Below are 12,393 nucleotides of genomic sequence, written 5' to 3'. Positions count from 1 at the left end.
ACTATTGGTGGGACAGTGACACGTAACCTGCCTTAGGTTTCTAGGTCTCGGGGTCCCGAGTAGCCCTTTGGGCCCAAGGGAACGACAATCAAGAGTCCGATCGAAGGGTCCGAAGGGCAGGCCGGGAGGATGAAGGGACTTCAGCCAGTAGGCAATACCGAACACTCTATCTCGCGCCGAGATAGAGAGTCGAATCTCGCGCCGGCTCTGCCCCATGAAGTCTCTTTCCCAAGCGGGGCAGGGCTGGGTCTGCAAATGTTAATCTGAAAGATCACGCATTGGTACGGCCCTTGTGCTGACGAGGGGTCATAGTGTCCAACAAGGGGCCCCCGTGTCGGCAACAAGCCCAAAGTCGGCCATGGGCACATTTGCTGAACAGGCACAGTAGCGGGATCTCGAATGTCAAAAGGCCCGCTGCATTGGTCAGGACCCTCCTGACAATGACAGGAGACATGGGAAATGATAACGCAACAATTTGTACTCACAATGAGACAGTAACCTGCGCCAGTCAGAGGTCGCGGAACCGAACGAGGAACCCTTCGCACAGCTTCGGACAGGAGACCGGAGCCAACAAGCTGAACTGGTGTCTGGCTGGGACCAGTGCATGACGTATCGGTCTGAGGGCCTCCGGATTGACCAGGGCACCATGGTCTCCGTATCGCCAGAAGAGCAGTCGCTAGTCGCCCCGGGCTGGAACAAAAGGGTCGTTCAGCCTGTGGCCAGCGTAATTCATCTTTACGATTTTGCGGTAGACTCTCGGAACGGAATCAGCAGTGACAGCATCATGAGCAGCCAAGATTACGCCATCGCCTGGATGAGTCCGTGGTGCTGTACATGCTAAAACAATACGGCAATGTGTAGACAATTGTGTACGAAACACAAACGGTTCAAATGCAAGACGATTTTGCGTGCAGGATACGCATTGTACCAAATGTTCTGGCTTTGAACATCTACAACTCATATCGCTTATGCATCGCTCGCGTCACATTCCTCACTAAAAATGTAAGAAATTTGCGTACTCCTTCAAGACACCCAAAGCATCAGAACAAGGTTTGAATATTTCCATACTAAGGACCCAGAGCATGTTACTCATATCTCAGGGAACTGGCCGTAAATTTTACTTCAAGAAAGAATGTCGAATCTGCGAATTCTAATAGTTTTGCCGCTTCCTGCTTCTACCATCAACATTTAAATATTCGCGTCATGGCATGCCACTCGAGTGGCATTGCGAGCTGGCCAACGTCCATAAGTTAATGCTTTTGCGTTGGACCATTCGCTTTGGGGCCTGATTCGCAGAAGTGCCCGCCCTTTCTGTCAGGATAAGAGGCAGACGCCGTCATGTAGACTTAGAAACCTTGTAAAATCCAATAATCCACACACGTTCACTGCGAGTTCAGCGACTTACAAAATATAATTTTCCGTGGATTTCATTTTACATGCTATTGGATTTTATGCAATGTAAGTGCCTGTCTTCAATGCCACATTGTGAGTCCTTACAAAATATTTAATCATTATTTCAAATTTTATGATGCACGATTTTAATCTATATTATATAATTATATATACATGTATATATATATATATATATATATATATATTATACTGATTATTTCAAAAAACTGATGGGATGTCGGGAACCGAGTTTTACGTCGTGAAGGCCGAGCAGAGTATAGTGGTGGCCCAGCCCAGCGTTGGGGGGAGGGGGAGCAGCCCGACATTGGGAGGGGGCAGCCCGACATTGGGGGGGGGGGGGGCAGCCCGACATTGGGTGGGGGAGGGGAACAGCCCGACATTGGGGGCCCAGCTCAACATAGGGGGCCATGCCCCCCCCCCCCCAAAGCGATACAAAGCTCCACCCTCGGTACTCGCTATAGTAATCATTGGAGATCAAAGGTGAAAGCACCTGTTTTGTGACCATTTACGATAGTTCCTGCCTAGAGAAGGCGATTTATGTACATCGCTCTTTTGTGACGTAGGGTACCTGCATCTACCTGTATAACGACTCCAATAAGCATGAGTAGCCGGATGGGGTAGGCAGCCTGTAGATAAGGTCACTTAAACCCAACGAACGCGGCTGCAACACCATAGATATGTATCTACCAAGGCACATAACGCCCTGCAACTTCACGTTTTACCGGTTTCACCTGTGACTGGCCAAATTCCAGCGGCAGAAGCCGGCGCAGCCGAGACGCTGCCTCACCATATGAGCAAGAGTTTGGAGCAGCATCACTTCTTGCAAACATTGGATTGCATAATAACAGAAACATATCAGCGCGACGGACGAGGTAATAGTAGCGCGAAATTTTACACAATTTGTTTTCGATGACTGCTTGCCAAAGCGTCATGAATTAGCAATGAACTTAATCAGAGCTCGTAGTGGGCATCATCGTAGGACGTCATCACTGTTGGTTATTGGCGAACGTGAGGCTGCAGGTGAACCATACACTGATGTGCTTAAGGTGATCCACTAATTTCATAGCATAGCACAATTTTAATGGATCTGCAAATAACGCATGGCGGGTGCTGTGCAATGCTGTCAAAGTGCAAGTTGATAACCACACAACCTGATTTGCATTTTACGGAGTAGCCTTCAGAGCGTTGCCCTAACTGGCCCGGCTTACCTTAGTTTGTTACATTTGCCTGTGAGTCTATATCCTTTTACAGCTGATGCCCCTCTTTCGATTGCACGCGTCTGCTAGTAATTTAACGTGTGCTGCTATATCTGTACGAACCATGGGCTTTTCAACGTATTGATAAAACCCATCGGTACGAGTTATCGGGAGTGCCTGCATTAGCTTACTTTGAGGCACCACCTACATAGTATTGAGTGATCACCAGGGGCGCGGGAATGGTTTCAAAGCTGCGGGGGGGGGGGGGGGAGGAAGAAAAGCGGTTTGTCAAGCCTTTTGTCCCATTTTTTCCTCGCGGAAGTTCGGCCATTTAGGTGAAGAAGTGATCTTTTGTGAGGCATTTATTTATTTTTAGAAATCAACGAACCCTCATACGCACTACAGTACAGCACACCATAACATCCATGTCCCCAAAGCCAATGCCGTCAGCTTTCGTGATCACGATACCTGAGAAAGAAAATAATGATGCCGGAAACACCAGACATTTTAAAGAGTTACAGAGCGTTAGAGATCCCCCCCCCCCCCCCCCCCCAGCTGTCGATGCGGCGAAAAGTCGCCACCAAAAACGGAAACTACCGTTTGTGGCCACAGCGAGCAGAACCTAAGCTCAGCCCTATCCCAGATTCACATGACTGCACCACTGGTTTAGAGGAGTTCAGGGTATATCCAGAAAAGACGTGATAAGATGTGGTATGCTTTCTTTTGATGTGGCAGTAATCAGTGATGTATTAGAGGCCCTCCACGCGTTGGTTATGGTAGTAAAATAATCTTCGTATTATGGAACCTAATAAGCATACTGGTCGTTGAAGGAAACAAAGCAGAGGCTCGTCACACATACAGACTGATGGTTGGTCAGCTCGTATCACTGTTTGCAAGACATCGCTGCGATTGGCGCCCAGTACCTACATGCGTCATTGCAAATTCACATTTATGAACAGCTAAGCTCCATACTCAGGTAAACACAGCATTGCTGCATGAGCTGCATGAAATAGTATAAGCTCATAGTTCCTAAGCCTGTGATGCACCTACGTAGTCTGGAAAGCTTGTGTAATAAGTATGCTAAACAAGGTTATCTTGGTCATCTTTCTTACCATGCGAAGATGAAAATGACGGCAGGGGAGCGGGGTCCGGTGGAGTGACGTTTGGTGCTTCATCGGAGGATGGGACGGGTAGCGATGACAGTGCGGGTGGTACTGGGACATCCGCTAGATGTAGCAGACACATCCTGCCTGAGAAGTCAACGCACTTAGTGAGTTAAGTGTTTCAGTTGCAGATTTAAATAAGCTGAAATGTTCCACAATTGCCCATACAGATAGTTCCGTTGGTTAGAGCGCCTGCAATCCGATTAACCCGCGGCATGGTGGGTTCGAGTCGCTTTAGGCGCCCACGATTTATATCTGAATGGGATAGCCCACGGTCGGTGGAAGCGGCTTGGAGTCCGGCGGTGTCACAGGGCAGGACGGACCGTGCCGTGCATCGTGGAACGTTAAGCCCTTGGTGCGAAATTCTGTCACTGATCTGGAATCCCCCGATTAGATGGTGGTGTCACGGCTCACGCCACGAGGACTGTTTAGCGTGGGCGCTGATCCCAGAAACTATCCAATCAAAAGGCCCGGACCAATCTTTAAGATATTGCAAATCACCGAGAGTCAAATCATATATAGATCTGATTTGAACACCTACGCTGCAATTCCAGTCTGCCTCGGTATTGCCTTATACAGTTAGTCCAAATATTCTTTTCAGTGGGTTCCCTTTTTAAGCATTTCGCATCGTAAGTCATGTAGGCACGCCGCCAACACTGGGTCCTGGATTCTGCCAGATCCTGGGTCCCAGACCAGATCTGCCAGGATAGCAAACTAGCTGCTAAGGACTCCTCACCTCAGCAGCTATCTTTTGTAAATTGCCAGTTTTTCCCCCCAAAAAATGCCTTTCATTTTTGCTGAGAAGGTACAAAAAGACAAATTCCTAGCTGATCTATTGACGTGGTCCTTGCCCCGGTTCGTCGTCCTTCATAACGCGGTCTGAAGAGGAGAGCTTGTCGACGCCCCCCCCCCCCCGCGCCCCGGTCTGAAGAGGAGAGCTCGTCGACGCCCCCCCCCCCCGCGCCCCGGTCTGAAGAGGAGAGCTCGTCGACGCCCCCCCCCCACGCGCCCCTTGCCATTTCGAAGCTACGAAACATATGGCCTCGGATAAAACAAGCGGTGGATTGGTCCCAACGAGATCACGCGATTGGTAATAAGCGTTGTGCTACTGCCAATAAGTGACCCGACAAGGCAAGGTGAAATGGCAATGCTTTACAAAACAATTTAAGTTCAATTCAGTTTTACTCGGTAATCGAACTACTTCACTTTTATGTGCCCATATTTACAAGCCATGTCACTTAGCAACGTGAAACTTAAACAGACGTCTTCCTTATGTAGTTCTAAACACAGGGATATGTAGTTGTGTGTGTTATGAGGACATGTTTATGATGAAGGGCTCCATAAATGTAACAGTGCAGGCACACCACACGTGGTCGGCGACTTCGTCGACCGCCTCCCGTCGCCCGCACCAGCCGTGGATTGCAGTGCAGTGCTCCTAAAAAGCCGTCGCTACTCATAAGCCAGAAACGCTAGAGACATTTTTTTAGTAGCAAAACATGCGCGATAAATCCTCCAGAGGCTAACAAAATTTAGGCGCGATTGCACGGTGTGTCGAAAAGATATGATCAGAAAATCTTAGGGGGTTTCGTCAACCTTAACCCTACCAGGCGAGGGGTCAGCTGCTAACTGCTTACAAGTTGCTGATCAGCTGCATACCGCCCAGGGCTGGATAATAAGAAAATATTACAGTCAAATGTGCATCTACAAATGAGGTGGGTGCACATTGTCTTTTGCCTGGAATCGTCAACATGTCATGAGCATTTGTTGCGTCAGGATATACGTCAGGATATATATACTTCATATATGTACTATTGTTACGTTAGGATATATATATATATATATATATATATATATATATATATATATATATATATACTAGCTTATCTAAGGAAATGTTGACTTATACAGTGTTTTTTATCTGAGGTGCTTAAAAATACAAGTACCACAGAGCATCAATTTCTCCAGACCAACTGCCCCTGGCCATGCCACTGATGCCTGCCATACCTACCCTTTCCGTCCCAGCCTGCAGCGTGAGGAAGCACTGAGCAGATCTGGTTAGTTTGGTGATGCCAGAAATGTGCCTGCAGGTACAGTTGTCAGTGCAATTTCATCTCATGCATGTTTCAAAGAAAACAGTCGCAGAGCGAGCTAGAATTATTGTGAATGTAGTAACAATGAGTGAGGACCCAGCAAGGCGAGCCCGGCGGATTATCTAGTATTATGTTCTTGATGACCACTGTATCATAGGTGCTGAATATAATTTCATGCCTACCCTCACCAGAACACTATGACCGTCAATATTGATGGTTGGTAGTACAGATTCAAAGGTACTCATGGAAGAGGGCCAGCAAATAGATGGTGCAGCATGGCACACACCTAGAAATCGCAGTTTTAAACCGTTACAGTCAAATCAACACTTTTCCAGAAGACAGCTGGTGTATCAGCCTGTCAGGCAATGGACACCACACCTCACGCATTGTCCTGTTAAAATATATGTACCAAGGCATCGAACAGACCGAACACGGCACCTTTTGCCCCGACAGATCTCGGGTGAACTTCATGTCAAATAAAATGTTAGTAGCTGGCGCTTGCGAATCTGCTCTTGAAGAATCTAGGCACTGTCGGTTGTTCTGGCATTTCATTTTGAAACATACTGGTGGAGATGTTAATATCTGCCATTCATAACGGGATTGGCAACCGCGGTAAAGCATTTATTCATCGCCATGAAATGCATCATTTGACATGGAAATCAAAAACAGCCAAACGCTGCCAAGTTTGTGCCCAGTCTACAAAAACATGGAAGATACGCGAAGGAAAAGAACCGAAGGCAGGCAACGAACGAGGCTTTGTTTGAATGTTGTGAAGGAAGAGCATAACCGGCTCGCATTTTTCTGAGGATTCCGTGGACATCAATAGCTAATTTTGTCATATGAAAACCTTACGATCAGCGATATCAGGGATCAACTGCTGCAGAAAACGCTCCCTAGTCCTGTCAAATTGGGGGGGGGGGGGGTTGGTGTCGCCTCCCGCCCCAATCCAAAAGCTGGGGAGGGGGGGGGGAGCAAGCGCCCGTCCTGCCGTCTCCCCTGCTCCCACGCTTATGATGATAACTGTCCGTGTGCTATTACTTCGCTCGTCCCAAATTGCGCAACGGGTCTCACTGATCGGTTCAACGCTCATCAACTGAACGGTTCAAGTAACCTCGCTGGGCTCGTAATATTAAGAAATTGTAACAAAATCGGTTCTTTGTCGTATTGCCATTATGGGTTCCGACTTCTGAGTTCTTATGCTGGCGGTTACTGACCTTCAGTGTACCAGGAGGTACCGCGTAGAGGACGCTATCAAGCACACATCGGTTATATATATATATATATATATATATATATATATATATATATATATCAATATAGCCAATGTGTGCGTACCAGGCTCACAAGCACATACCAAGTACCAAGCACGCCGTTTAACCAATACCTCCTGGTATGATGAAGGCTGATAACTGTCGGCACAAGAACTTTAAACTGACAATGTCGATACACCAGCAGTTCAAAGTCTTGCTGGTTCATATCAAGCTCACCATATTATCTAAGACACCGAGCTGGATCATCATGTGGAAGTTCACTGAAGTCGGTCAGCGGCCGCCGGCTGACTCGGCCTCGGAAAGTACCGGCCGCTGGTGTCGTACGACTGCATGTGCGTCTCCCGTCTGTCGGCAGGCACATTCCTGTCGGGCCTGATGTGCTTCTGCTTCGGCCCGAGCGAGTACCCGAGCCGCGGCCAGACGCTGGCCTGGTCCACGCTGGCCGGCCTGCTGCAGCTCATCACGCTGCCCATCATAGTCGGCTGGATCTGGAGCATCATGTGGGGCGTCGCCTTCGTCCAGGACTCCAGTGAGTGCCCTCACGCAGGTCACACCTGCTCCGAGCGCTCTTGCGTGCGCGCGTGCGCGTACGCAAGAGCTCTTACGTCGCGCTCTTACGTTGGTCCGCTCGTGCGTGTCCCCGTGTGTGCGTGTCCCCGTGTGTGCGTGCTCCTGTGTGTACGTATGTAAATGATGGCGTGTTCGGCTTGCGTCGCCTTTTTTCTTTGGATGTGATGAACACACATTGTTGGAACTCTCGTGCCCATACAAAAGTATTGTGTGCAGAAACGGAAAACTTGGTTTCACCTCGTTTGACCCAACCTGACAGGTCATACAGAAGAGATGACATGATTCCAAAAGCGATTTAAAGCTGCAGATCACATGGCTGCAGGTCCCCTTGTTTACTAATTTTTGCCTGATCACATCAGGCGATGAATCAGCATGGGAGGCATACAGCCTGCACCCTCCAAGGGGCAAAATATGTCCTACCATCAAGGTTTCCGGTGTAATCAGCAGTCTTTTCGGGCCCTGAAGTGGCACGGGGGAACTTCAAGACATAGCTTTTTATAGATAAGACGGTAGTAATGGCGTTATTCCTCGTAGAAAAGCCAGGAGGTGGAGACCTGGATGCGTTAATATTTGGGCAGCATGCCTTTATCGAAACAAATATCAGTAGTCAAAATCATAATTCACTATCAGTATTCGCTATCACCACTGATATTCGTTTGGATGAAGATATGTTGCCGAAATATCAACGCATCTATCTCTCCGTTCTCCTGGTTTTTCCGCGAGGAATATGGCTACTACCACTGCCTCAAATATTTGCGTAACGCTCCTCGCAAATGCACTTGACAGCTGACATCACTTCTTGAGTAACAAGACCAATTCTCCAGCCATGGTCAGAGACCGGCCTGCGTTATGCTCTACTGTGGCAGAATAAAAAATAATAAAAAATAGCTCGGATCGGTTCTGGAAGTGGTCAGATCTGTGTTCCGTTCAATTTCGCCAAGATCCCAGCTGAAAGTGTTGGAGATCATGTACGTCACCGCTACTCTCGCGTCGATGTATTTCAGCAGCAACCGTAATTGCGCCGTTTCTCAATTACTTCTGGGATTCCCTGGACAGCATTGGGGATGGGAAGCGCGTATGCTTCTTTTAGACATTTTCACTGCGTCGTCAGTGATGGCTGCCAGTCTGAACGCTCCAGCTGATAATCAATCAGGAAATGTGCTCTTGATTCACTCGACTGCCAGGGCTTGACAGTAATGCAGGGCCTCAGGGTGGAAATTGTCGGACGGCAGAAATTCCGAGAGTGATTCGGTGTGAGCGATTGGTACAGGAACAGAACTTGAATGGCGTTGAAAGTTGAAACAAGCTAAGACGGATGAGTCGTCTTTTGTTCTGAGGGGTTTGAAAATATACCATGGAAATTAGAATGCTCGGTGACCATAAGTTTGCCGGAGGTTAATTACGATGCATTGAGGCGGCCGGGGGCGAGCACACCACAGAATTCAGTCATTCACGTGCGTGTCTACTAAGAAATATGCAATGTCAGAATAGGCATGGTGTAGGTGACAGCTACCACATTGTTTCTGTTTGATGTCGAATAGACCACAGCTGCGATTTATTTTCCTGTGATTTCTTCAAACCCCGCATGCTGGCTCCGTCAGTTCCTTAGTTAAAAACACGGCCCTGCGCGATGCGGCTAGTGAAACGGGTATTGGTTTTAAAAACATGGACACAGAGCTCCATATATATATATATATATATATATATATATATATATATATATATATATATATGGAGCTCCGTGTCCATGTTTTTAAAACCCTTTCTTATAACCCTGACCCCTAGAAATTACAATGGATGCGTATAATTTGTTGCATTCCCCACTTTCAACCGCGCCCGTTTTTTTCACTCGCGTGGGTTTGAATATTGAATGCACCTACCGGTGCATTACCTCAAAAGTGTAGACAGCCTCACCTGGCCTGAGAACTTCAGGGGCATCCACTCAACGTCAAGAAACCGCATTTGACGATGGCAGGCAAGGCCCATCAGACAAGGCTAATAGTGGTCTCACACCCAAATGCTGGCAAGTTTGCTGAGACCACTGCCGTGGGTGGTGTTTTGATCTCGCTTCCTTGCTGAGTTTTGCTTTATTCCGGTGGGATGATGAGGCGCCGATTTTGCTGGTTCCCCTGACGTCTCTCCAGACTTGGCTTTGGCTACTCTTCGGGCTAATTCCAGCATAAATCTTTGCGTTTGCCGAATTTCTGGGTATGTTCTACGCTAGATCCTTCTTTTGGGGGATATTCCAGGCTGGGTCTTGACCCTTGTTAGGACCCTGGATCTATTTCAGGAGTAACCATGACTTGTTGAATAGTGCGGCACTGTTCCAGGCTGCATCTTGGCCCCTGCCGGATCACTCAGCATTGTGTCGGGCTGAACCATACTCTTGCTGGATATATCGGTTATTATCGTGTTGGATCCCAGCTCCAGCTGGATCCACCGGCTTGATTCATATTGGTTCGTGGATTCATCTTGGCTGGACAACTCGGTGCCCGTTGCCGAGGATACCTTTTGGGAACCAGGCGCATGTTTTGTGCAGGTACCTTATAAAGTCTCACGGCTCTGCCTGCGTTTGCAAGTTGTCCAATGAAGCTGCGCTTGACTGCAGCCCTTTGTGAGATGCTGGCTGGTGAAACGTCACTTAAAGGGAATTTTTCGCATTTGAAGACATTGACGCGAACATCAGATTTGTTGAAACAAGCTCACTTATAACTATTGCTATAATTTTAAGTGGAAAGGACTGCTTCAGACAGCACAATTCTCTATTTATTTAGCATGCCCCTCATTGCGTCATGGTTTGATTACGTCATCTTGCCATGCACAACATTGATTGAGAACCAATTGACGGCTGTTTTATCTGGAAATCACGCTCACGAACAACAGGTACGAACGCATCAACAATTTCATCGGGGCCTTTGAAATACTCTCCTCGATATGTCTTTTCCCATTTTGGCGGTCTTGTAGCTCAGAAACTGGATTGTGACCAGCAACAAAAGTCTCCAAGATGGCCATTTCACCTATAAACGTGGAACATTTCCTTTAATTAGTGTTCCACATTGATGTGGGGTTTGAACTGACACAGGCATGTTGACAATCATTCGGTGCAGTTCACAGCCCTGTCCTTCTCAAGACATAAACCCCTCTAGTTTCTGAGCCAAAAGCCCGCGGAGATGTGCAGAATATTTCCTGTCGACTTTTTTAAGGTCATCCAGGTATCCATAACGCGGTAGTAATGCCATTCAAATTTTGCCATTTTATTGCCCATGCGGCGATCAAAGCCAATAGAATGCGATTGTCCTGTTCTTTATATCTGGCATTCGTTAACAGGATTTCTAAAGTAACTGCTGTCAGCTGGCCATCAGTCATTGTTGTGCTAAATGCGTGACACACTCAAAGAATGAATAACTATCTATAATACTATTGTGCCCACTTACTTATATTTTCTTATATTATATTTTCTTACTTACTTACTTTGCTTTATTACTATAAGTATTTAAAGTGGAAGAGACTGCTCAAGACAACACAATTTTCTGTTTAGTAAACATGCTCCTCAACGCACCATTGTTTGATTACGTCATCGTACATTGCACAACATTGGATGTAAGCCAATTGCTGGCTGTTGTATATGGAAATCGTGCTCACGAGAGCCCGATATTAACGATTCGATAATTATATTTTTGACCCTGATCGCCGCATGGCCAATGGAATGATAGGATTTGAATAATGTTATGTTGGCGTCGACACCTGGGTTACCTCGAAATACTTTGCGTGACATAGTCTTTACATCTTCGCAGGCGTGTAAACTCGAGGTTTTGAGGCTTTAAGAAGGGTAGGGTCGTGAAGTGCACCGAATTATTTTCAAGATAGCTATTTCGGTCAGTTTTTCAGCCCCACACGGAAGTGGAACACTCCCTTTAATCGCAAGCGTCGCCGCCTTGTTCGCAGCGCACTGACATCTCGGATGATTGCCGCGCAATTGTTTCACAATTTGAACGTGGGTGATAAGAGGAGGGCTTTGTTGTTGTGCTTCTAGCTTTTGTTGCGTCACTGATTATATTTTGACGCTGATCCCGCATAAAACCCGCTCATACCTGTTAGACTGGGAACCGTCATGGTTATAACTCACGTTCGGGTGTGTTTTCTGCGTTGTGGTCTAACCGCGGCTGGGCGTGTCGGCGTGATGTACCTCGTGAGAGGACATGTGCACTGAACTAGACCCTACAACGGAGAGAATAAACTGTCCATGCGTATCAGCTCGGGTGTTCCATCTGTTAATCACATCTTGCTGATTTCAGTGGCCAAGTCCATAAAAGACCACGACGACCAGAGGTCGGATCAGGTGTGAGTGACCGGGCGCCGGGCACCACCTGCGTTGAGCCCGACCGGCAGTGGGTGGGCCGGGGTTGTCCACCAGCGGCGCCCAGCCGGGCGGCAGGCGGCGCGTCTCGCTCGCGCGGCCTCTCGTCTCTCCCGAAGCCGTCGCTGCGGCCGGCCGATTGTCCGCCAAGGTCTCGTGGCGGCCGTCTTCCGGCGCACCCCGGCCGCTCGGGCCCGGCCCGCTCGCGGCCGCCGCCGGCTGGCGAGGCGGCGAAGCGCACAGCCGGCAACGTAACTGGTGACGTCACTGTTGATGCCATGGCTGGTGAGGCGGCGGTGAAGCGCACAACCGGCAATGTAACTGGTGACGTCA

General features: G+C 48.1%; 1 protein-coding gene across 2 annotated transcripts in view; it reads left to right on the top strand.

The window, feature by feature from the left end:
- Window positions 1-12,125, top strand: part of LOC119093130 (protein stum homolog) — a 37,565-nt gene extending 25,440 nt beyond the window's left edge. For both annotated transcript variants that reach the window (XM_037216034.1, XM_037216032.1), the window contains 2 exons: window positions 7,489-7,662; window positions 11,999-12,125. In XM_037216034.1, the coding sequence (XP_037071929.1) occupies window positions 7,489-7,662; window positions 11,999-12,048 (224 nt within the window). In that variant the 3' untranslated portion in view covers window positions 12,049-12,125. The remainder of the gene's footprint in view (window positions 1-7,488; window positions 7,663-11,998) is intronic.
- The last annotated feature ends 268 nt before the right edge of the window (window positions 12,126-12,393 follow it).

Source organism: Pollicipes pollicipes, unplaced genomic scaffold (genome assembly GCF_011947565.3).
Source record: "Pollicipes pollicipes isolate AB1234 unplaced genomic scaffold, Ppol_2.1 Scaffold_4002;HRSCAF=4701_pilon_pilon_pilon, whole genome shotgun sequence".
NCBI lineage: Eukaryota > Metazoa > Arthropoda > Thecostraca > Pollicipedomorpha > Pollicipedidae > Pollicipes > Pollicipes pollicipes.
The sequence above is the reverse complement of the archived record's forward strand: the minus strand, read 5'-3'. Positions and strand labels throughout refer to the sequence as shown.